Source organism: Achroia grisella, unplaced genomic scaffold, assembly GCF_030625045.1.
Source record: "Achroia grisella isolate CSIRO2021 unplaced genomic scaffold, CSIRO_AGI_Agris_v1 utg782, whole genome shotgun sequence".
Taxonomy (NCBI): Eukaryota; Metazoa; Arthropoda; class Insecta; order Lepidoptera; family Pyralidae; genus Achroia; species Achroia grisella.
Genome location: NW_026713022.1, coordinates 4,210,293 through 4,237,637, shown reverse-complemented (window position 1 = coordinate 4,237,637; position 27,345 = coordinate 4,210,293). Strand labels below are relative to the sequence as shown.

At 34.5% G+C, this 27,345-nt stretch overlaps 1 protein-coding gene across 1 annotated transcript; it reads left to right on the top strand.

Annotated features, from left to right (window-relative positions):
- The first annotated feature begins 3,478 nt into the window (after positions 1-3,478).
- On the top strand, positions 3,479-27,339 carry LOC131851209 (neutral amino acid transporter 9-like). The gene is made up of 12 exons (XM_059201664.1): positions 3,479-3,627; positions 13,443-13,520; positions 14,127-14,247; positions 17,274-17,374; positions 18,430-18,587; positions 19,660-19,821; positions 20,540-20,749; positions 21,761-21,957; positions 22,422-22,526; positions 23,756-23,824; positions 24,623-24,786; positions 25,933-27,339. Exons 1-12 carry the CDS (start codon positions 3,542-3,544, stop codon positions 26,102-26,104), a joined length of 1,623 nt encoding a protein of 540 aa, XP_059057647.1. The 5' UTR covers positions 3,479-3,541; the 3' UTR covers positions 26,105-27,339.
- Positions 27,340-27,345: the final 6 nt, after the last annotated feature.

Below are 27,345 nucleotides of genomic sequence, written 5' to 3'. Positions count from 1 at the left end.
AAACAATGTTTACATAAGCATGGGGGGAGGGGGTAAGAGCTTTGCTTACTTTTGCTGACAAGGGGGATGGGGAGCAAATAATTGTTATAAATCTGTTTACATAATACTTAAAGGGCCCCAAATTTTATTTGAATTATAGTTTTGAAGTTAACATTTCTCTGTTTCAGTATCATAGAGAGAGGTGAAGAGAACTGTGGACCACTTATTGAAGAACACAAAGCCTGCATGAGAAAGTTGGGATTCAACATTTAAACCAATATTAGAACCTTACTAATTTTATATAGACCTAGTCAAACTTATGTACCAAGGATGTTGATTAATAAATATCAAAATTACTATTTTTAAACTGGATACTTAAAACATTGTAAACTAAATTGCTATATAATTACAGCAATATAAATAAGGTAAAATTTTGTCTATAGTGAACATCATTCTTCTTTTAATTTGAATGGGTTCCACCAAATGAAGCCAGAGACTGTGCCGATGTCGAGATTATGAAAACACAGTAGTGTGGTTTATGGTTATACACATCATTAATATAGTTAAAATTATTTTAATTATTAATTTGATGGTAAATAAAGGTATTTACCTCTCTCAATGTTTCAATGGGCTCCATGTATGTACTTAAGTCTGGTTGTTACCATGGGACGTACAACCTGTTCAAAACATTGAGAAATATAAATTATCTTTATTCATATAAACTAAGCACTTTTAAATAATAATATAATTTTTTTTATGTTAACGCTCATTCAGAATGCAGACTCATCACAAGAAGAATGAGCAAGAAACTAGTGTGTTGCTCTGCTAAATAAATGTTGTTCAGCATTACATATTTAAGATCTTATGTGTATACAAACAACCAAATGGCAAGATTGACAAAACTAAATAAATAAAATAGCTACTTGACTAATAAAGCAAATCATATCATTTCCACCAGACCAGTCAGAGAGAGGTAAATAACTATACTTGCCATAAAATTAGTTTTGTTAAGATTCCATTAACTATATCAAGAATGTAAACTTACTATTGTTACCAAAGTGTCTTTACTAATTACATTAATCTGAGTGTAATGAGAATCAAGGTCGATTTTCAGTTAATAAATATTGGAATGTACCATTTCTCTTGTGCCCTTTTTCATACTTTTAAATTATACATTAGCAATGTTTGAAGTTTATATTTCCTGGTAATTGAATGATCTAACTGACATACAGTATTTATTTAGTTTACTCTAATTTTTTTTAGAAAATAACACTAAAATGTTATGTATCAAATTGACATCCATTATGAAGTGTAGAATTTAGTGTATACTCAATTACCACTATTTAAAACTTTAAATACATATCCTGGATCAGGGATGTAGGAATTTCGGATACGGATAAGTTTCGGATATAGGAATTATTATTATACCGGATACGGATATGAAATTATTTCGGATTATCCGTTAGTTTCGGATAATTTCGGTTACGAATATGTTTTTAAGGAATTTCAATAGTAAAATACAAACAGCTAATAAAATGGTTACATAACATGGCTCAATTAGGTTCCGCCCCTATCCTATATTGTCAGAAACTTATTTCGGATTCGGTTACGGTTACGGTTATTTTTTTATATCGGATATCCGATAGTTTCGGTTACGGTTACGGATCTCCTTAACATCCCTGTCCTGGATATAGGATCTACCTGTCTAATCCAATATGAATGCCATTTCTTTCATGATGTCATAATTTGAATGAGTGTAACAAAACGTGAAATTGTACATTTTAGTTTTTATAAATGTAGGGCTGCATTTAAAACTTACATAACTTACATAACAGTCTTTCAAATGAATGTTATACAATAATGGCACAGTAAAATAGGCCACAACATTTCACATTTTTGTATTAAGACAGAATAATGAAGTAAACATCCTGATATTATTAAATAGCATTTTGTAATTTTTCAGTGTTATGCTAAAATCACGGGTAATTTATGCGGCTGGACTCAGTATGATGTTATTTAATTTATATCTTAATGCTTATATCTTAAATGAGAGGTATTTTCTATCCTTCAGCAGTAACTAGCTACCAGAAGCCTACTCGTTAATTTGATCCATCCCTTTATTTTTTATTTTCAACTTGTGAATTTCAAGATTTTCATTTCTACTTTAAAAATATTTAAGTTGTTTATAGAGTGAAGACACTTTGTATTATTTATTATTTAGTTTGTAAATAAATGTTAATATTAAATTAATTTAAGTTGTTTTAAATTGACATTCGTCATTGAACCTATTCCCCTAAAAGCTAATGACGCATTCTCCATTGTCCAATATCCTTTGTACACCATTACATTTTTCTTCATTGATCATAATGAAATAAGCAGATTGCGCAGCAGTAGAGGATGATAACATAGCAGGTGGACATCCACGTGCCCATCCCTGGAAAGCATCTTTTTTTTATAATAATATTGAAATATTGAGGATATTAAGTGGAGCCTCATGCTCATCAGCACCAGTGAAGGATGTCATAATGAGCTCATGCTGAAATGCTGAACTGACCTCACCTCATTGTCAGGTCAGTTGACCCATCGTGGGATATTCACTAGGAATTTATAACGATTGTTTTCAGGGGGAATCGCGTGAAGTTCAACCTAATATGGTACAGTGCTTTTTTTTTTTGATGATAAAGGAATGGTGCACCCACCTGCGCTAACGGTTTACGCTGGCGGGGCACCACTGGAAGATGAGCATGAGGCCAGGTCAGTTAGCCCATCGTGACAAGCTCACCAGGAATTTGTTACGATGGTTTCCAGGGGGAACCACGTGGAGGTCGACCTGACATTGTACATTGCTAGCAATGGGGTTATCAATCCACACTACTAACAATCCCCTTTCCCCCCTGGTACAGTGCTAGTAATGGGATCATTAGTCCACATTACTAAAAATTCCCCAGCCCCAAGCATCATAGTTAATACTTAAGTTCACCATGATGGGCTAACTTTTTTAAACAGAAGACTGACTAAAGAAGAATTTTTAATAGTAAATTAAATAATTTGCGGATACTATATTTTTTTATGGATGATAATGAAATGGTGCATACCCTCAACGGGTTACGCTGGCGGGGCACCAGTGGAGGATGATAAGACGAGCATAAGGTCAGGTCAGTTAGCCCATCGTGACAAATTCACCAAGAATTGATCACGATGATTTCCAGGGGGAACCGCGTGATCAATCTGACATGGTACATTGCTAGCAATAAGATCAGTTCACATTACTAACAATTCCCTTTCCATCTATATATATTATATTATTGCATGAAAAATACTGCGTTCATATTGAAAGAAAACTGTAATGTAACTTTATTCTCCTGGCTCCGCATAATATAATTATGAGAAAGAATAGTACCGAGTGACTACCCACATGTACTGATGCTGTTATCTCAAAGCTTTATAAATCTTTAAAAACATTTTACAATCGAATTACACTATCAATCATATTGTGAAAAGCGGACGTTGTGTACGCGTGTGTCATGTGATAACAAGTTTATAAATTCATGAATACGTAACAATGGTTTCGAAGAAAAAAACACCAGTCAATTGTGAAGACGATCTCTCCGCTCCGAGCTCTGTGCAATCACTTGATAATAGTTATGAGTGAGTTACTATTTTTTAACATTTTTATAGCCTAGAGGAAATACAAGCTTGTGATTCACCTGATGGTAAGTGATTACCGCTGCCTATGAGCACCCGCAACACCAGGGGAAATGCAAGTACGTTACCGGCGTTTTTAGAAGGAATAAGCTCTTGAAGGTTTTGATATCGTATCGAAAATACGATATTAAAACATTCAGAAATACCACTCTAATTCATCTTTCATTTTCAATCAACATGAATAAAGAGGTAAATAATTTTGTTTGATCTTAGAATAAAATATCTATTGTCTAGCTGTTATAATGAGATTATATGTGATTATAGTAGTAAAAATAAACCTTTAGGATTAAATAGTATAATTATACTCAATGCGTTATGGCATAGTGCTTGTGACAGGAATGTAAGTTACTAAAATATGCATTTACGAAGATTTTTATATACAACATATTATTTGTAGGCAATAGTGAAAGTTATGATATTAAATATTATTATTATTACTTCATTTATTTCGGATATGTATCCATATTATGTTAGCAAACAACTTATAAACCATGTTAGTAAATTACAATTTTATACATTTAATTCATATATTTATATTTATGTCTGTTGCGGGTGAATGATACGATGTTGCTGGTCGAGACGATGTATATTACAGATGATGATAAACTGACAATGTGTACATAGAAATAATGATCTTATATACTAAATAACAATAGGAAAATGTAAGGTGGGGTGACACAGTTTAGATACAGCAGTGCCTAGTAGACAATATTGAATTTGTCTTACTAGACATTATTAAATGCAATTATTATTTTATGTATCTAGGTGACTGTGTCCCATAGATATTCCCCCCTTGAGAGAAAAAAAAATATATATTACACACAAAAAAATTATAAAAGTTAATTATGAACAATATAAATTAATAATTTTTTTTTTTTTACAAATTAAATCTCACTGTAGGATAAGATGTGCGTCCATAACGTGTCACTTTCAAAGGTCGGCTGTCAGCTGTTGACGAGCGGTGTCCTGTTTCTGCCTCGCCAGCAATTGCTTCGTTGTTTATTATGAATGCTGGCTTGAGTCTATCTATTGACACATTTGTTTCTTTTTCGTCACGCTTGATTGTGAATACTTTTCCTTTGCGTTTGACAACCAAAAATGGTCCTTCGTATGGTGGTGTCAACGTTGGACGTAATCTGTCACATCTCAGGAAGACGTGTGAGCAATCCATTAAACGAGGATGTACAAAAATGTTTTTATTTGTACTCTCTCTCTGTGGGATGGCTGCAACTCGGCTAATATTATTTTTAATATCTTTTATGAAGTCAGCATACGTGATTTTCGGCTCATCATAGAAAAAATTTGCCGGTAACTTGATAGTAGTGCCATATACCAGTTCGGCGGCGCAGCAACCAGTATCTTGTCGATAACTTGAGCGTAGTCCGAATAGAACTGATGGCAATTCTTTTGTCCAATTTATTGTGTTGGCTCTGGCTACTAATGCTGTTTTCATTGTTCTGTGTAATCTTTCCACTTTTGCATTAGATTGTGGATGGTACGGTGTAGTACGGATTTTCTCAATTCCCATCAACTTGGCGAGTCCTCTGAAAACGTCGGACTCGAATTGTCGTCCTTGGTCAGAGGTGATGTAGTCTGGACATCCAAAGCGGCAAATCCATCCCTCGTAGACAACTCTTGCAACAGTTTCTGCAGTTATCTCTGCAACTGGAAAGGCTTCAGGCCATGAAGTGCATCTGTCGATTATAGTGATAATATATCGTTTATTTTGCGAAGTAGGTAATGGTCCTACGATGTCAATGTTTACATGTGAAAAACGCGTAGCAGGCAAATATTTACCAAGCGGTGAATTTGTATGTCTATGCACTTTCGATTTCTGACATTGTAAACATGATTCACACCATTTATTTATATCTGTATTCATGTTTGTCCATATATAATTATTGCCAATTAATTTTCTTGTAGTTTTTTTACCAGGATGACTAAGATTGTGGTAACTTTCGAAAATAGTTTTTCTGAAATCTGGCGGCAAGTAAGGACGTACTATTTCAGTGGAAATGTCACAATATATTTTTTTATTTGTATTTGGTACTTGAATTAATGACATACGTAATGATTTATTCTTTTTGAGTTGTTGTAACTCAATGTCATTCTGTTGACTTTTTTCTAAGTCGGATAAGTCGATAACGGCTGGAAGTGATATTGTTTCGATGACTCGTGATAATGCATCGGCAACCGTGTTATCGTGTCCGCTTACATGCTGTATATCTGTACTGAATTGTGATATGAAATCCAAGTATCTGATCCTTCTAGGTGACTCGTCCACCGAAGGTTTCTTCGCAAAAGCATGAGTTAGTGGTTTATGGTCGGTGTATATTGTGAAAACACGACCTTCAATTAATCGTCTGAAGTGTTTTATTGCCATATATATTCCCAATAACTCCCTATCGTAGGTGGAGTATCTCGTTTGAGCTTCTGTTAACGATTTGGAGAAAAATGAAATTGGCTTCCATTCGTTTTTAATTTTTTGGTGAAGAACTGCGCCAACACATTTTAAGCTAGCGTCAGTCATCAATGCGATCGTTGCGTTCGACTCTGGAAACGTCATAGTTGTGACGTCACGCATGTCTTGTTTACATTGTAGGAATGCTTGTTCTGCTTCCGTATTCCATACGATAATTGTTTTATCGTTTTTCTTTCTATTTCTTAAAAATACATTGAGCGGAGCTTGATGCTTGGCAGCGTGTGGAATTAGGTGCCTATAAAAATTCACCATACCCAAATAACGACGTAAATCTTTGACTGTCGTGGGTTTAGGGTAATCGTCGATTGCTTTTAGTTTTTCTTGTGTCGGTTTCATCCCTTGGCTCGATATATGATAACCAAGAAAATCTAACTCATTTTTGAAAAACTCGCATTTGCTCATATTTATTGTAATTCCATTTTCATTTAAACGAGTAAAAATAATTTCTAAATGTTCGTAATGTTCCTTCTCGCTCTCGCTGGCTATCAGAATGTCATCGACAAATATAAAAATAAAGTCATAGCGAATCCATAAATCTTTGGAACGTCTGACCCGCGTTTCTTAAACCGAATGGCATTCTTGTAAATTCGAAAAGTCCAAACGGAGTTATAATAGCGGTTTTCTCTGGCTCTGCAGTGGGAATGGAATGATAAGCCTTCCGGACGTCGATTTTGCTGAAGATGGATTTTCCACTAGCAATATACGAGAAATCCAATAACCTTGGAAGTGGATATCGGTCCGGTACGGTAATATTATTCAATGCGCGGTAATCACCGCATGGTCTCCATTCACCATTTTTCTTTTTTACCATGTGCAGTGGACTAGCCCATGGACTGCTTGATGGTCTGCATATGCCAATTTCTATCATGTCCTGAAATTCCTTTTTGGCAGCCTTATATTTATCTGGAGGAAGAGGACGAGCTCGAGCGCATACGGGAAATCCTTTTGTTATGATGTGATGTTTGATCTTATGCTGTACGGGAATATTCATTGATGTAGGCCTTGTGATTTTTTCATATTTTTCCAAAAGTTGCCTTATAGAGTTAGGCAGTTCGGAGTCAATGGAGCGAACAGAGGGAATGTTTGCTTTGATGAAACTTACAGGCGTTTTGAGCTCTGTAACTTTATCTATTAATCTCTTCCCGTGTATATCTACCAATAAGCGGTAGTGCTCTAGAAAATCAGCGCCTAATATAGGCATTTTGACGTCAGCAATGATGAAATTCCATTTGAAGGAACGTCGTAAACCCAAATTTAAGGTTAGTGTTTTTTCCCCGTATGTCTTTATCACGGTTCCGTTTGCGGCGAATAATTTTAATTCGCTAGCGCTCTCATTGGTCTGTGCTTGCTTTTTGATCACCGAGATATTTGCTCCGGTATCCACCAAAAATCTATAACCACTGTTAGAGTCGGTTATAGCTAGGCGGTTAAACGGGTGAACAGCACAGAGTTCCGCCTTGTTCTGTGCTGAGCCTAGTTTTCCGACGGCTGTCTTTTATGGTTCAGGAGCACGGCAGGTCACATTTATATGCCTTTTCTTTAAATCTACGATGATAATAGCAATAATTATTACTCTGTCTATGCGCTGACCGACGGCGTGAATTTGATCTAGATCGGAAATTGCTGCGTCGGTTTATGTGTCGCGAGCGATTTTCGCGTAGTGCAGCAACTTCTAATTGCAGCGTCGCGAGTTGTGAAGACAGGTGTGTGACCGTATTTACGTCAGCGGTGCCTGTTGATTGCATTGTTGTATTAAATCGCATATTTTCATGTATGCGATCGGCCATTTCGCTTAATTTGTCCAGCGTCAATTGCTCAGTAACCGCTAAAACGGTTGTGACTGATGGAGGAAGCTGCCTCATCCATAATAGTCGGATGGTATCCTCATTAATTTTCCCGCAACCAGCTTCTCTCATTTTGTTGCGGGTAAATAATAAGATGTTGCTGGTCGAGACGATGTATATTACATATGATGATAAACTGACAATGTGTACATAGAAATAATGATCTTATATACTAAATAACAATAGGAAAATGTAAGGTGGGGTGACACAGTTTAGATACAGCAGTGCCTAGTAGACAATATTGAATTTGTCTTACTAGACATTATTAAATGCAATTATTATTTTATGTATCTAGGTGACTGTGTCCCATAATGTCTATGTCCACGTCCAGAAGCCCTGGGTCCGCAGCAATGCAGCGATATCCAGTGCCTCTGAAGTGGACAATCATACATATTGGATATGGTGTTTAGGAGGTTGTTTGCGCTCCCCCGAATTCTACACATCAGTGATGCAGTTCTGTTTCGCATTATGGCTTCAAAACCATCTATCCACGCTGCTGCAAACATCTCTGATGCGCTACAGAATCGAGGGAGCCCAAACAACATCCTAAACCCATTATTATATTGTACGCGAAGAGTTTTATATGTATAAATATACATTCAAACAATAACTCTCTTAGAATATCTAAGACCATTCTAAATACATTCAAATGTTGAATGTCAGCTCTCACCTGCACCATACCACGAAATACAGAGTATACTAGTGTAACATGCTGTTAATTAATTTTCATAAAATGTAATTATGGATCTACTGTAAGCATAGTCGCATTGTAAGATATGTTACGATTTCCAAACGTGAGACAAAAGCTGACAACTGAGAGGAGTGTGTCCACGCTGTCATAAGGATCTGAAAATTATTCAGTGATCGTTCTTTTCTGTATTTAGAGATCTAGAGATATCATCCTTGCGTCGTGCACCCAAGGATGATAGCATTACTCTCAATCCAAATTTTGCCGTTCCGTTTAAATATTTATCTACGCTTAGGTACTCTTTTATTACAGTAATTGTAAAGGTTATTTTTTGCACATTTTTAAAATTCCTATACTGCCTTGGATTTTCATAAGAGTGAGCGAAATATTGGTTTTATTTGTGAAATACATTTTATCAGTTACATGTGATGCTAAAACAAACTTCTTCAAATCTGACTAGTGTACGTTGATATTAGTCGCCTTCTCTTATGGACAAAATTGTATCGAGTATAATTAGTTATTGTAGAAATTTGTCATTGTAGCACATTTTGTATGGTAAGGGGTCAGGGATATGCAATCTTAATCCTCAGGAAAGGTAACATATGCTTACCACGAGAATACTACGCATCCGCCAGACAGGAGTTAACCATCAGTGCCTCTCCGATCGATCCCGCGTCCAATTCAAACGGGGATCGAAATTACGACGGCCTGAGCCGAGGTCCGAAGCCCCAGCGGTACTCTCAGACTAAATTCGTATCTGTCAGGCGGAAGTTGACCTTCAGCCGCTCCATAAGTCCATCCGCGGGTTTGAAGTGCCACCTGCACTCGCCGCCTATCGTCCGGTGAAGCTGTAAAGGCCAGCTGCGGTCAACAGTATTAGAGTAGTCCGAAAAAAACCGCTTCATAAGTGCTTCCATGGATTTGGAGTGCTATTTGCACTCGCCGCCCTCGTTGGGTGAAGCTGTAAAGGCTAGCTGCAGCAGCATTAGAATAGTATAAAAAAATTAAGACGACAATGTATCTATTCTGTAAATTCGTAATGTTGCTCATGAATATAGCCGTTGATTACTCGTCCAAGTGGGCTATCAACTTTTTCATTGTTCTTAAGCTATTTGCACAAAAAGTAACTGTCTAATTCTAACTTAAGTTTGGGCTACCTACATTTGCGTTTATATTAACGAATCAGTTGTAAATAAATATGTTCAAACAAATAAGTCAACATAAAAGGGTTACATTGGGATGATGAAATACTGATAACGGTTTCATCAGCCACTAACTTCTCAACTGATCTACATTGACATAGGAAGTGGTGCATCAAATCATTGTACATTCTAAACGCGTGAGTGTGGTTCATAATTCTAAAACTGATTTTATTTTTAATTACCAAAACTCTGTGTTAATTGTTGTTGTTTTAAATAATATAATCGTCTATAGGCGAAGAGCATGGCTCATACTGCCTAATCATTAATTTTATCAAACTTAAATCTGTGTTGTTTAAGTAAATTTCTCATTTGTGTCATTATTTTCTTCTAAAGAAGGTAGATCAAAAAAAATATTACTATGCACTAAACGTACATTGCGCATCTACGCTTCTTATGGTTTGTAAGTATTTCTAAATTACCCTTGAATATCTTTACATAGTATAAAACACTGGATTTTAATGCAGTTTTCAACAATATATAGAGTGATTCAAGAGAAAGGTTTATATATATATAATATATATTTAGTGTTAAAGTATAGAACAAGCCGAGAAATTCCAAGATTTGTAATGCATCCGTGCGAAGCCGGGACGGGTTGTTAGTGAGATATAAATAACAACATTAGGGATTAGTGATAACATACCTTCGCAACTATAATTCAAAAAGAACCAATCAGAGCTATTGTAGCATTGTCGACCGTAACACTTTACGTGTCTAGTTTCGTTGACTACCTACGTACATTTTCAAAACGACACAGAATTGGTTCCCAAAATTAAGCAAAATACATTTAAATTTATTTATATCAAAAATAAATTAACTAAAGCGGCAGACTAAATATACAGCATTAAAATTTTATCGTACTATTGAGTCTTATCTTACTAATATTATGAACGCGAAAGTTTGTGAGTATTAATTGATAATTGGATGTTTGTTACTCTTTCACGCAATTACTACTCAACAAATTTTTATGAAACTTTAAAATAACATAGCTTATATATCAGAATAACATACAGGCTGTGAACAATTTCACGCTGGTGTAACTACGAGCACAGCTAGTTAATTACTCATAGCATAATGCGATGTTGTTAATTAAATACTAAATGTCATTTTAAATAATCAACACCTACCCTCAGTTGAACATTATTTACGACAAGAAAATACACTGATAGTAAATTTCACTGACTTCGTTGACCCCTAAAAGGGTATGAAACTCTGATTGTTGCACCAAGGTTTTAAGTATATTGTTTTTGATATACACAAGATCATTATTGTCTCAATTGTTTATCTCAAAGTTAAACTGACAAGGTTCTCGCATTTAATTAGTGATAATGATTTAAAATAATTGTTTACGAGCGTTAAAATGTATTTTCTTCTGTCATCGATATCAATAAATTCAGTGACAGTCATTTAAAAACAACATAGCATGTATGCTCTAATAACTATGACTATTTTGTTACTCAAGTAAGTTATTTTTTATGTCAACCTTGCTATTTGGTAGTTAGTACTGATTTATATTTTTTTTTATTGGGTTGTTTGGGCTATTACCAAATGCTTGTAGCACCTGTAGCACTGCGACCTACATAGATCTATTGTGCTCGTCCTTTTTCAAAGTTCGCTACCTAGACCCGTCAGGGACAAGAATTGAAGGATATTCTTAGGAGCGATGGTTTTTATCTCCTCGGGAAAGAGTGTAAACTTTCCAAAGGAGATATTTCATTTATGCATGAGTGGGCTACAACCACATAGGATGTGAAGCGGCGTTTCCTCTTCAGTTTGGCAGAATCTGCAGATACTTGTCGTGCATAGGCCTAGTTTAGCCATATGCTTGCTTAATTTGCAGTGTCCTGTGAGGGCCCTAGTCATCATGCATATGTTGTTTTTACTCAATAGCAGTAGTCTATTGGAGTATTTGTTCGAGAAGCCCGATATTGGCTGATGATGAGTCATCATCAATTTATATTGTTACTCAAGTAAATATTTGTTTGTATCAACTTTGCTATTTGGCAGTTTGTATTCACATATTTTTCTTTTAAATATTGAGAGTTTATTGCGGAGTAGGTACATGCCCCCTCGCATCGGTGTAACATTACATCATATTTAATCATGTGGTACATTACTTTTTTTAAGGCCAACTTTGACAATATTTTTTTTTTATACTACGATGGGGGCAATCCAGCATACGGCCCATCTGATGGTAAATGGTTACTGTAGCCTATGAACGCCTGAAACACTAGGGGTAACATATGCGTGCCGATCCTTAAGAAACCTTAATATACTCTTCTTGAAAAACCCAATGCTGTAGTCTCGTGGGAAAACCTCGGCAGGAAGTTCATTCCACAATCTAAGTGTACGCGGGAGGAAGTTCCTCTGAAACCGCACTGTTATTAATTTTGATGGCCTCTTCAGTTAAAGGGTTGTTTAGAATACTATTACTGAGGTCGATGTCGTTTTTATAGAAGGTATCAATTCTCGTCTTGTGATCTCGTTCCGTGCATATTCTATAATATAATTTCATTCATCCATCTTCAATTTTTCCACATATCGTACAATTTGGAGTTACTGATTCTCTCATTAAAACTGCAAAACTATTTAAACGAAAATGCCCAGAACGATGTTTAGCACCATAACAATATCCCGTCTACTCATATTAGAATGTTCATACCAGGGTATGCGAAGGAGATTGGGCTGGATTGTTTTGCATAAAATTCTTAAAAATGTAATTCTGAACAATATTTATTTATAAGCAACACGCAAATTTCTTGGTCATTCTTCTTGTGATGAGGCTGCGTTCAGAATGAGTGGTAGAATAAAAAAATATAACTATTCAAAAGTGTTGAAGTTAATATTAATTTTATTTAACTAAAGATTGTTTCTATTTGTGTTTATACTGTACTAACAATATACGAGATCAAGGCAATAGCATGATAGGTCTATACCTACACTAGTAAATTATAGGTCTAAATATAATATATATGGGTCTAAATAAAGCATAGTGTCACTAGTGACCGACCCTAGTTTCGCACGTATCCAATTATTGCAGAAGTGTTTATTTTTTTATGTAATGTATAGCTTATGTCACAGGCTGATATTTTAAATGTATATAGGTAAAATATTATTTTAACAATTATTTTATATAATAATTAATAATTATTATTTATTTTAAATATCGCATCAGGTCAGATCAGTTAGCACTGCTTATTTTTTCTTTGGTTCATCGTTGTTGTTTTAAAATAGGTGTACTATTTAGATGGGCGAAAAGCATACCTTATACTGCCCAGTTATTAGTACATTTTTGTTTCAATTTTTTTACGAACTTACTTTTTTATCTTCTCTTGAAAAGACCAAAGGATAAAGCCCATACAGCCACATGACCTCGAAAACTAGTGTGTAGTTACATGTAAGATATTCTATTTGTAATGATGTGTACTCGTATTTATCCCACGATATATAGTCACATCAAAACATAAGAACGTAGCGTGATAACGTAGAACATAATTAAATTAATCATTGTAATATAAAATAATTAGAATAATTTTATTTTCCAGAATATTCGGCAGTGATTGTTCTGATTTTTATGACGTACAGTGCGATGATAAGAGACTGAAAAGCAATAAACATATAAAGTGAGTATTTAAATATTAGTTTACTAATATTTCCGCAGCGGAAATCTTAATCGATTTATCCGATTTTTAAAACCGATTTATCCGCAACTTCTCTCAATATGAACCGATTTGGATTATTCTTTTTTGCTCATTTGATTTTCCACTCGTGTCCTGCAATTCTTCACTCCTATTCATCAATTAAGAGAAACGCATACTCATAGCTACAAATATACAGTCGAATTTTTAACTCTAATGAATTAGTGCTAGTTGATAGTTCATATTCAGACATCTCAACTTAAAAATGTAAAGTTACTACAAAATTATCATATCATAATTACTACTAAATATTGAAGGTTGGGGCCTCGGGGCCCCTTTGCCTCGGCATCAACTCCGGGGCCAACAACCCCATGGTCACTGGATTTTAAGCCTCTTAGCTACGGGTTATTTAAAAACATAAACTGAACAGAAATATATAAACTAACTTAAGAAGTAGTGCCATATTTGAGGACAGAGATTTTTTTTTATTATTGCTGGTATTTCCATTAGATGGCGCGACATCTTGTTTGCCATTGGAGTTACATAAAAAAACTACTATATTTTATAATACACAATATTTCTCATACACAGCGCCACCTACGTCTCATCGCCGAACACTAATCACAGTTTCTGGACCGACATGGACCGGCTGGAGACAACTCCATTACTGTCGACGTTACGGAAAACGACTTACGACAATCAACCAAACAAAGTAAGAATATTAGTATCTTAATAATATATAATATTATAAATGCGAAAGTTTGTAATATGGATGTTTGTTACTCTTTGACGCAAAAACTACTGTACAGATTTTGATGAAACTTTACTGTAATGTAGCTTATACATCAGAATAACACATAGGCTATAATTTAAAAAGATATTATGTAAATAGGACGAACGACGACGAAATATAACGATAAATGTCAGATAGATAGTTTTTATTTGTATCTTAGTACACACATGGCAATGAGAATGCCGACCATCTGGCAAAGTTAGGGGCAAAAACCGTCCAACTGGGCCCCGAACCCTTCTGTGGTGTGCCTCGATGCCTAAAACTGGGACATCTCAAATTAATAACCAAACGAGAAGCACTGAATCACTGGCAAGAAATGCCAGGATTAATACATTCACAAGACCTAATATCGGGCTTCTCGACCAAATACTCCAATAGATTACTGCTATTGAGTAAAAACAACATATGTATGATGACTAGGGCCCTCACAGGACACTGCAAATTGAACAAGCATATGGCTAAGCTAGGCCTATGCACGTCAAGTATCTGCAGATTCTGCCAAACTGAAGAGGAAACGCCGCTTCACATCCTTTGTGGTTGTAGCCCACTCATGCATAAACGAAATATCTCCTTTGGAAAGTTTACACTCTTTCCCGAGGAGATAAAAACGATCGCTCCTAAGAATATCCTTCAATTCTTGTCCCTGACGGGTCTAGGTAGCGAAAAAACTCTCAACCAAACAAAGAAAAGGGCGAGCACAATAGATCTATGTAGGTCGCAGTGCTACAGGTGCTACACATCTGACAATAGCCCAAACAACCCAATAAAAAACAAAATAATAGTAAAACACATATAGGCTTAATTTTAACATCACATAACAAGTATAACAATCCAATAAGGGTAAACCTGCATGTGTGTGCTACAGCAATACAAAACTAGTACATAGCTCTGTGTGGAGAATCACTCAAGGAGCAAAACACTGATTTTACAGCTATGGCCTCGAGGGAGAATGAAAGTAAGTGTGATGCAGACGAATATATACAATAAATAAATATAGACAGATAGTGTATTATTACTTGAAGAAGAATTTGCATGTCAAATAAAATCGAATACAAAATCATTTATTCATGTACTAGGACATTTTAACCGCTTACGAACGTCAAGTTTTTGTTATTTTTTACTCTACTGTCCAGTCCAGTATACATATTCAATTGAGAAGAATTCACAAGAAACTTTTAAATTAATGTTGTTAACTCACTAAGAAAGACTTTATTTAAGTTCCGAATATATGGTAGAATTAAAAAATAAATTGAGAAGAACTGGCAAGAACCTCAACTAAATTTATTTTACTAAACTAGTTTATTCACATTATGTACTTATATAAGTGTCGATGTCTAACATTAAATGAAAATCCCGTGCATGAACAACTATTGCCATGCACGTTTGTCACTTATATGTGGATACAGATTGCCCATATTGTTGTAATTGTTGGTTTCTCAAATAAGTGTAGGTTTTATACACATATTTACGCAAGCTGTTGTTAAGAATATTGATTTGGAAATCATGATTTTGAAGACGTTTGTATATATTACATCGAATTAGGTGTTAATTTGCGGAAGTCCTTTTCGTTACTTAGTGGATTTATGACACAAAGAATACTCATGAATACAAATGTTTGTACTGTGCCTGGATACCACTACCATTGAAAGTAAAGCCTTATCCGCTAGACCGCCTAGGTCGTCGTTATGTCCTTACTGATGACATCTAACCGACCAATAACAGTACAAAAAGTCATCTTTTAGAGATAAGTCCACCCTTGCTCACTCTATATATATTTAACTGTACAACTGTATTTTATAGTGCAATAAAGAATATATTTGTACCATCATGCACCTGAGCAGTCGGACTATAGCATTAGCTGTTGGCCGCAGCTGCCCTTTTGAGCTTCACCGGACGATGGGAATTCCAAACCCGCGGAATTGTGGAGCGGCTGAAGGCCAACTCCAGCCTGACGGATACGACTTTAGTCTGAGGACTCCGCTAGGGATTAGGACCTCAAATCAGGCCATCATAATTTGAATCCCCGTTTGAATTGGACTGGGGATCTGGACATGTTTTACTATTAAATATTACAATTCCTGAATACAATACTGTCATCCGTTTTGCAATCAATTTTAAATTTTGCATAATTAATTTTAAACGATTGTTATCATTAGACGCTATTAGACAATGACCTGACGGTATCTGGACCGTTTATTTATAGATATCCTAGCTTTATCTAATGCCTCGCGCCACTAGATAAAAATATTGGTCGTGAACTCTCAAGTGAGTCCTGCGAGATAGTTTATTAAGAATTAAATAAATTTACAACTGCCACATTATCGTTGCTAATCAAGTTTACGTTACAACTGTCCTAGCGACAGCGAGTATTCCCACGAAATTATCACTATCTACTTTATAATTAAGTTAAATATGTCACTAAGCAATATTTATCTCAACCATATTCGACAAGTAATTTTTTATCTAATTTGCACGTTTTTAATGTACACAAGTCGTGGGTCGTCGTCGCAACGAGACCGTTTACCGTCGACGATGGCTTAGTTTAAAAAGCAGTATAATTTTCGCTTAGTCACAATGTTAGTTACCATACTCCTCTGAAACGACCGATTTTTATGAAATTTTATATGCATATTCAGTTTGAGAATCGGCTACTATCTATTTTTCACAATCCTGAGTGATAAGGGGTGTCCACACCAAACATATTTTTTTTATTTTTTGGGAAAAAAATTTATTTGTATTTTTTTATTATATGGCATTAAAAATACATCAACCCTAAAATTTCACCCTTCTGTCACCATCTCATAATTTTTTTAAAATATTTTTCATAATTTTCCATTTTGTTTTATTCACACTTCGGAATATTTTTGGATTAGATATTTTGAATATTAGGATAGAAAGGATGAAGTCGCAGTTACAAATAGTGTACGTAAACATTTAACTTCCAGGAACCTAATGAATTAACATCGAGTAGAATTATATCATCGTACAAAAGAATCGAGAAGGCAGCCAAACCCGAAAGAAAGAAACAAAGTTCCTTAGTCACAATGTGAGTACAGTTCCATTATAATTGTTATATGTATTAATACATATTTCTTTTCTTTATTCTTCTCTTTCTAATTGAGCATTGTGGCATAGTGGTCGCTCCGACGTATACCTAAAAGATCCTAAGTTTAAATATGATCAACGTAAAATAAAACTTTGGGTTAAGTAATTTTCTGAGTGATCCTCAGGGGTAGAGAACACTGATATCAAACCAAAAATTGATCCGAGAGGCGGCGGTAGACCTGCCTAGAAAGATAAAAAGATACCTAGAGAAGATATCTAGAGAAAGATACCTAGAGAAATGTGAGCATTGATGTTGTGTTCATGTGCGACACATTAATATACACAAAAACGATTTATAACAAAAAAATCTGGTACCTATCTATAGACAGTTACGTTAAAAAGAACACATTATATGCACCTGTACAAAGCCATGGCGGGTCACTAGTTATACTTTTGTACCTATATACTTAATATATTCTGTATGTTTTATTATTTTTGATTATTCTTTATTGCACTTTTTTTTTTGATGTTAATGGTAAGGTGCACCCGCCTGCGCTAACGGTTTACACTAGCGGAGCACCAGTGGAGGATGATAAGATGAGCATGAGGGCAAATCAGTTAGCACATCGTGAAAATTCACCAGGAATTTATCACGATGGTTTCCAGGGGGAACCGCGTGGAGGTCAACCATGGTACATTGCTGGTAATGGGTCAAGAGTCCACATTACTAACAATCCCAATCCCCCTTCTTTATTGCACTATTTAAAATAAATGTATAATATAATTGACGAGCGCCATATGATATTCTCTATCTAGTGGTAGAGAATATCATATGGCGCTCGACCACTCTTTTGACCATTGGGTAAAACAGAAAGCGTTTAAAGGGCAGTAATGAGAAAAGTCATAGCTATGTGTATCAATACTAATTATTTTGTATTTTTATAATGCAATAAAGAGTAAAAAATAAAAATAAAAATAAATAAATGAGTAACTAAATTTGGAAAAATATTGCCATGAGCACCAAGATCGTAATGTGTCAAATGCTTAAAATTTCAGATTCTCAGTATGGAACACAATTATGGGTTCCTCTTTGTTGACGATGGCGTGGGGTGTGGAGCGCGCTGGTCTGCCTGTGGCCCTCGTGTTGGTAGCTGTCATGGCTGCTTTGTGCTTGTACACGGCTTACGTGTTGCTACGAGTCAACCGTGACCATGGTATGGTAAATGTCAAAACTTTCTACCAATAAAACGAAAGTATTTAAAATCAAACTTAATTATTCAATGACAACAATTTTTATAAATGGAAAGAATTCTTTGAAAAATTTAATTTTTCAATAAAAATTTTCGATCTAATGTTTTCAAAAATAAAAAAAAATTTCAATAAAAAATTTAATTTATCAACTAATATCATTATCAAGGAATTGTGGCCTTAAAGCCCCACAGACAGTTATTATTGTTGATATATTGATTGATTGATGAGGGTTTTTTTGTTACATAAAACCGCCTCGGTTGAATGCTACTCGAACACTGATTTTATTACCAAAAGAAATGTAATGAGGTGAAATGTATTATGAGATGAAATTACATGTGTCGGCAATTGTGTATTCCACAGTAAGCAGGCATGTGCGGTTGCCCGTACACTGACAAAACATAGGTTATATTGTACTGTTTTAAGACTATATGGTAGTTGAATTACGGGATAAGGAGACATAAGATTTCTGAAAGAGTCTTCAGTAATGGCAACGTATGAGAGATACCATGGGCGTCATGACGCCCTTGATGCTGTCATGTCTATTTATCTAGGTTTTTTACGCGAATGGCAACCCTCACATTCTCTTTGCTAATAAAACAATACAATAATTGAAAAAAAGAAAACATTATGAATAAACATACATAAGAATTGGCCTTTGGCCTCATCACTTGTTCAAATATGAAGAAGTATAAACGTAGACTAGGGTGTACAGTCTAAGGATCTTTGCCTGTTCCATCACTGAAAAGGAGATGGACGAATATGGAAAAAAAAATGTTTATGGAAGCATGGGTGTGGAGGTAAGAGCCTTGCTTACTTTTGCTAACAAGGGGTATGGGGGGGGGGGAGGAAATAATTATAATACAATATCAGGGCAGCAAATTTATATGTAGCTTTATGCTGAGTTGGTTGCCTATTCACCTTTGTGGCACATAAAGTCACCTCCATTTCTTTTATTAGTGTATTTATTTTTTCTGTGCCTCACGTATGCTGTGTCTATTGGTCAATAAAGAATTTATCTATCTATCTATCTAACAGGTACAGCGACGTGTGAGGTACCGGCACTGTGTCGGGTGCTGCTCGGCCGCTCGTCAGAAGTTGTGGCACACGCCTTCAGTCTGGTGGTGTTGCTTGGAGCCAACATTGTCTACTGGATACTAATCACCAACTTCTTGTACTTCACTGTCAACTACTTTGCTGGTAACATCTTTCTCTTCCATATCTTTCCTCGCTGTTCTTTTTCACTCTGTGATAAATAAATGTATCGATAATCTATCGTGTATGGATATAAATTTATTGATATTTTAATTAATTTTTAAACAAACTTAAAAATTTAAAAACCTATAAATAAAATCCATCACAGAAATCACTCTTTTTGTGTATGAAAAGCGCATTCAAGTACACAGATAGTCGGCTTCGCTCGCGTAATTTATCCCTTTAGGGGTGGAATTTATCAAAATCCTTTCTTAGGGGATGCCTACGTCATAGCAGCTTTATGCGTGCAAAGTCTCAGCCCGATCGGTTTAAAATTGACAAAGTTTCATACAAATTTTCATCCCCTATTTTATCCCCTTGGGGGTAGAATTGATCAAAATCCTTTCTTAGCAGATGCCTACGTCATAACATCTACCTGCATGCCAAATTTCAGCCCGATCCCTGAGAAAGGGTTTAGGCTACTTTTTAATACGAAAAAAAGGGTTGTAAGAGGTTGGAAACGTTCCCCTTAAGGGGTTAAAATAAATTGGGGGATGAAAGTTTGTATGGAAAATCATCATTTTTGAAGCTAGAACGATAACACTTTTTCATTGAGGTAGATTATTGAATATTTGTTCTTTATTTGGTCATGGTCACTGTAACACGCAGACGAAGTCGCGGGCACAGCTAGTAATAAATTAAAAATTTCAATTTACATTCCCAGATCTCCGCAATACACACACACCAGTTTCCAACTTGACGTTGCTGTGTCCATCCAAAGATGGTGTGAACAGCTCCCTCATAATACCGGAGCCTGTTATCACCTCCACCTATTGGGATTTGCACAGCACTGTGCCAATATACGTGGCCTTCATCGTGTTCCCACTGTTGAACTTCAAAAATGTCACTTTCTTCACCAAATTCAACTCTCTAGGTGAGTTCATATTAAATTTTTGTTTTAAGACAGTGATATCACTAAAGTAAATTCAAGGACGATAATTATAAGACTGGTCAGGTGACACTGGGTGATATCTTGCCCCTGTGGGCCTTTTCCTTTGTACGGGGGTAAGAAAAAACTTAAAAGAAAAAAAAGAAGTCAGCTATATCGGGCCAACGCAGTCGGAGTCGCGATTGACTGACACTGCGATCCCGTGACTATCGATCCCGACAATAGGCGCCGGTATACCTTGAAGTTTTTAAACGAATAGGAGTCTCGCAGTACCCGACAGAGGCGAGGACTTGACTTTACTCCGGGGAGGTGCCGGGCAAACAAGCAAAAAAGGGATTTTCTCCAAGTAAAATAGGTTACTAATTTATTTCAACAGTGTAACTTTACCACATTTCATTATTTGAGAATGGGGAATAGAGGTTATTAATAATATGGACTAATAATAACCTAAGGCAATTCACAACGCCATCTAGTCCCAAAGAAAGCAGAGCTTGTTTCATGGGTTCTAGACAACTGATAGAAATGCTTAAATACATTTTTTATTACATACATAATATACATAGAAAACACCCAGACGGATACAACCAATCATCTATACATAAACCTAAATAAAATTGGAGTGTCTGTTTGTAATATTGAAATAACCGTTTTTTACTACATGCATATGAATATAAATACAATACATACACCAAAATAACACTTTTTACAATTTTTGTCTGTCTGTCTCTTTGTTCAGCCTAATCTCTGAAATGGCTGGACCGATTTTGACGGGACTTTTTTTGACAGGTAACTTAGGCTTCTATTTTAGAAAAATTCTTTAATTATTTTTTGTTAAATTCCACGCGGACGAGTACAGCTAGTACTTAATAATACAAATGTTTGCACCGTGCGCGGAATTCAAACGGTAGATTTGATAATCAAAAACTCTCTAATAGACCTACACGAATAAAGTTTTGACGATTTGATTGATTTGATATTTATTTATTTATATTTCAGGTACATTATCTGTGGTGTACTTACTAATATTTGTATTAACAAAGGGTTACACGTGGGGGATCCACATGAATAACATGGTGATCCCAACGCAGGTGGACAAAAACGCGGCAGTACTCAGCGGAATGTTAGCGTTGTCTTTCTACATACATAACATAATTATAACAATTATGAGCAACAATGCGAGACAAGAGAAGAATGTAAGTTTATTTTTAATCAATCGACTAATACGACTTACATTTTCATGACTACAATTAAGTAAATTGTTATGAATAAAAGAAAGAAATATAGGATGGAATGAAGATGGGATATTTCTTTCATTTTATTTCATTTATTCGTATCTAACAATTTGCATTGTGTTGTATTGTTACGTGATTTTTAGTGAAATGTGTAAAATTATAGGGTAGTCGGACGCGAAATTTATAAATATCTTCGCTATTTTAAATATTTTAGTTTGTATTCATAAGTATGAGTATTTTAAGTATTTTAAGGTATTATTTTCCACATATGATTTCTGGGCGTTTTCTATGTCTGTTATGTACCTATGTATTTAGAAAAATATTGCATTTAAATATTTATATCAGTTTATTTGGTACTAGATACAGTACTAGCTGTAGTTAGCTCGTGTAAATTCTTGTTGGTTATTATTATTATTCAATTTCAGGGTAGAGATCTTACAATAGCGTTTGTTCTGGTAACACTGACATACACATTGGTCGGCGCTGTGTTCTATATCTGCTTTCCATTGGCCAAGTCTTGTATAGAAGATGTAAGTAAATTGAACAATAAATACCTACCTATTACCATATACCTCTATAGGTTTTTTTATTACTTAATTGTTATGAGAAACCAGCGGACGACTGTAAGCGGTACCAGTGCTACACTTGTAACATTTCTGCCAACACTCGGCACCCTTGCACAAATTTACGTCTCTATATAAATTTGATTTAGGTTTAGTGTAAAATCAGTCCACGTTACGACACCTAGTCGAATAATACGCTCTGTACGCGCCATGTATACGCCATACTATCAAATAAACTTACTAATGTACAATAAATAGTTCAATTATTACACCTGTATACTCACTACCTAGATACTACAGGAACCAAATATATTATGTAGCGACACCTCATCACATCATATATAACACCACAATGGTGAAGTGATAACCACCGCCACACGGCCTGTAAAAATGAATATAACCATGAACATCACGTGATCATGTAATATGATACCACTCACTCATTCCAAAAGACTTAGATGTCCTGTGATTATTCTATAATTTCACTGCCCTATATACTTCAATAGAAATACAGTTTACAACTGATTTTGATGAATCCGAAGTATCCACATAGAAGGCTTCTCTAGAAATTTTACGTCGGTGAACATTAGGTAAAAAACTTTATTGTTTTTCAGTTTCTTTGCTGATTCCTCTTGTGATGTATTTACGTTCAATGAAGAAGAGAAAACAATTACAATTCAAAATTCCATCATCAAAACTCAAGTAGTTTTCCTTATTCCTAAGGTTGATAACAGCTCCGCAGAATTAGTTACATTGTGGTTACACCAATCCGTCTGCGCGGTCTTTTACATAATGGAGAGCATCATGAAACTTGGTGTCCAGAGATAAGCAGTCCAGTGACTTGGTGTCCAGACGTCAGACCATCTTTTGGGGCTACGCCATCTAGGACGTTTGCCATCCACCATGAATTCAAAATATCTTTATTCACGTAGGTCAATTACAGACTCTTATGATATGTCAAATCTACCGTCAGTTCAGAATGATTTCAATATGGGAAGAACTAACAAAACACTCGGCTCGTATTTTTTTTTCAAATAAATGTTGTAGGTACATAATTACAATAATACAGATTCATTTTTAAATTCACAAAGAAGGTCATAGAAGGTCCCAAACCTTCTATGACCTTCTTTCCGCGCGAAAAGTGTTTATATTAGGTTTATTTGAATAATTAATAAATATTTCTGTTTCTATTACAGAATATTTTGAACAATTTCGAGATGCATGACGTGATGACTGCCGTTGCAAGAATATTATTACTTTTCCAAGTAAGTATGCATAGGAAAATATTTTCAATTACGTAACGCCCGTTTTTAAATATTTTTCATTGTAGCCTCGCTCCTGCATGATGATGAAGTTTCTTCCGATGGTCGCGGGTACGACTCCTTGCACGGTGCAAACATTTGTATTCATGTATATGATTGTTTGTATCGATCTGGGTGTTTTCTATGTATAATAGGTATATATGTATTTACAAAAAAAAATCTATGTATATGTATCAGTTATCTAGTACCCATAACACAAGCTTTAGCTAGCTTAACATTGCCCTGAGATTATTATTATATTATGAGTATGATTGTTTGTAACGGTCTAGGTGTTTTCTATGTATATTATATATGACTAATTTCAGCAAAAAAAACCGTAGTATATTTAGTATATTTACAAACAAAAAATATCTAAGTATTTATATCAGTTGTCTAGTACCCATGACACAAACTCTGCTTACCGTGGGACTAGATGGCGCTGTGTTAATTGTACAGGGTTATTTATCTATATTTAATCATTTTAGTTAGTTTAGTTTTTGTTTTGACAGCCTCAGCGGTCTAGTGGACGAGCACACCGTTTTACTTCCGATTATATTAGACGCGAGTTCGATTCCTCGCACAGTACAAATATTATCGGTATCGGTTTAAGTGTTGTCGATGTATATTATATATCAGTAGTTTGGTATCCATAACACAGCTCTGTTTAACTTGAGACGCTTGACGCTGTGTGAATTGTCCAAAGATATTACTATTATTTAACTAGAATCTAATAGCTGGTGATTAATTTTACCACTCTTGCAGGTGGTGACCGTTTACCCCCTAGTAGCGTTCATGTTGCGTTCCGAAGCAGTGCTACTGTTGCCATTCACATCTACAAGATGCCTGACAATCACCATCAACATTGTCATAGTCATCACGTGTATACTGGTTGCCTGCTTCTGTCCTAGTATCGGGACTATCATAAGGTAGGCCAGATGGTATCTTTTATAACTCTTAGCTTTTTACAATAAGGTTAAATTTTGATGTTACTTTTTGCGTATAGACGACACACTATGTTGCTCACGCCGTTTTAGTTTGTACCTATATTGTATTTTGTTGATTTATCAATGTAATTGTGTATCTACATTTTTATTTTTGTTGTTTATGACTTGTGTGTGTGTATCTATCTATTGGATAGTATATCTATCTTGCAATTGGTTCTATACGAATTGGAAAATAAAATGGCTGCTATAATTGAAGCAAAACTGGGTTTTAAATATAGTATCCATTTGGTAATACTAATTAAGATAATCACAAGTACATACACCATATTTTTCTATACGTACCTCAGAAATCAGGGACTTTTTAAAAATTAAGAAAAACATTTTTTTTACTGTCTATTGCCTACAACCTTAAGTGAGCAATACATGTTGGCAATTTTTATCGCAATGGAATATACAGTGTATAATATTAAGTGTTTATTATTAGTTCTCGAAGCAAAATAATGAGAAACTTATTTATTTATGACGCATTCATAAATAAATAAGTTTAATTATTATATAATTAAAGTTTAATTAAAATTTTAATTATTAAATAATAGTATATTATATTCAATATTTTTTTAATAGTAAAATCTCTTTGCTATTGCACACAGAAAATATACACAAAATAACAATATTGATTTTTCCATATTAGTTCTAAAATTATTCAATATTTAGTTTTAAAACTGTTCATTCTAAAGGTATAATAATTATTGACTTTTATCTATTTGTTATCTTTTTACTTAAAAATGTAAAGTTGTATATAAAATTCAATAAAAAATGTGTCAATTCTAAAGTTGAATACTTCAAATTCTTTTGAATAAGAATATTTACTTCCATTATTTTTGTACGTAAATGCTGAATTGTTTATTGTGGAAAAATAAACACTAATTACTTTGTTTTATATACTCGAGAGCCAATAATACAAACTTATACAAAATGTATATACATACCTCACTCTTACAGCATTACTTCCTACACAGAGATAGCCATGATCGAAACAGAAGTGTTACCATTACATGTCTAAAAATTAACCACAATTATTGCCATACTCTATTATAATTATCCCTAATAAAACATTAATATTAACAGGTACACAGGAGCCGTAAGTGGTCTAGTTCACATCTTCACTCTGCCTTCCCTGCTGCACATGCGTTCCTTACATCTTCGGGGACAACTAACCTGGTGGAAGACCCTCTTCTACGGTCTTATTGTTGTCTTTGGCGCTATCAATTTACTGATGCAATTCTTTATTGACGAATAAACAACTTGTAAATGTAGATTCTATCAAGAAGATAATTCTTGTGGTGTTTTATGGATAATTACAGCCCCAGATGTGAACTGAAGTAAATGCAATCTTATAAGGCTAGAAGCCAGGTCCGTAAAATTGACGTTGTTAATAAAAAAACAAAAATCGTGTAATGGTAGACGGGGTACTCAAAAACATTGTCAACTGTCTACGTAATAGTGAAATTAATAATGGACATGCCCATATTCGCTGGGTTTTTTTAATCCAACGTGGCAGTGGACGCCGCCATCTTGGATTATATTGGTACCAAAAATACGGGTTTATACTTAGCTTGGGTATCAGGTAACAATGTATAATTTCAAAATTGGAATTGGAAAAATAAATTAATAATATTATAATATACCTATCTAGTCATATTTTATAAGTTATTTCTAAATGAAACCAAAGATAGTTTTTATTATTCAACCTGTATAATCAACAAAAATAAAAGGTAACAATTAAACTTAATATTATTGTATAACAAAGAATTGTAAACACTTTTAATTGCATTATTGTATTAAAATAATAAAGAATCATTAATATTGTCTTTGACCAATATCATTTTTTTTAAATCTTATTTTTAAATATACTTCATATATTTAACAATATTATTATTGCATAATATCATGTTCATGTATACAAAATATCTAAAGAAAACATACAATACCAATTCTATTTTCATAAGTTGTGTGACTGTGATATATTTAAAAGAAAATTACTGTACAGTAGAATAAAAAGGAAAACGTGAGAAATCGTAATAAAAAAAAACAAAATCAATAAAAGATTAGAAAGAAAAATGCACTTGTAAATTCATCAGTTTTCTAGAACTATCTTTTGTTCGTTTCCAATACTCTAATACCATCCTAAGATAATGTATCAGAATTCAATGGCGAATATTCAGTGGGTTGGATTTCCGAACGATATAAACATTTTATATATACAAATATACATACTTATTGAAAAATATAATTTTAGTATAATATCTAACATTACATATATATTTTAGTTAAAAAAATATAAAAATATATAGCTACAAACAAAGGTTGATACCAAATTACGTCACAATAACGTTTATAATTTTACAATAATTTTCTCATTTAATATACAATAGGTATTCAAAATATATCTGTAAAGATGAAAGCTATTTTCTTTTAATATAAAATCATTGAGTATTTATAAAGTCAAGTAATTTATTTTTTTCACTTAGCCTCACACAA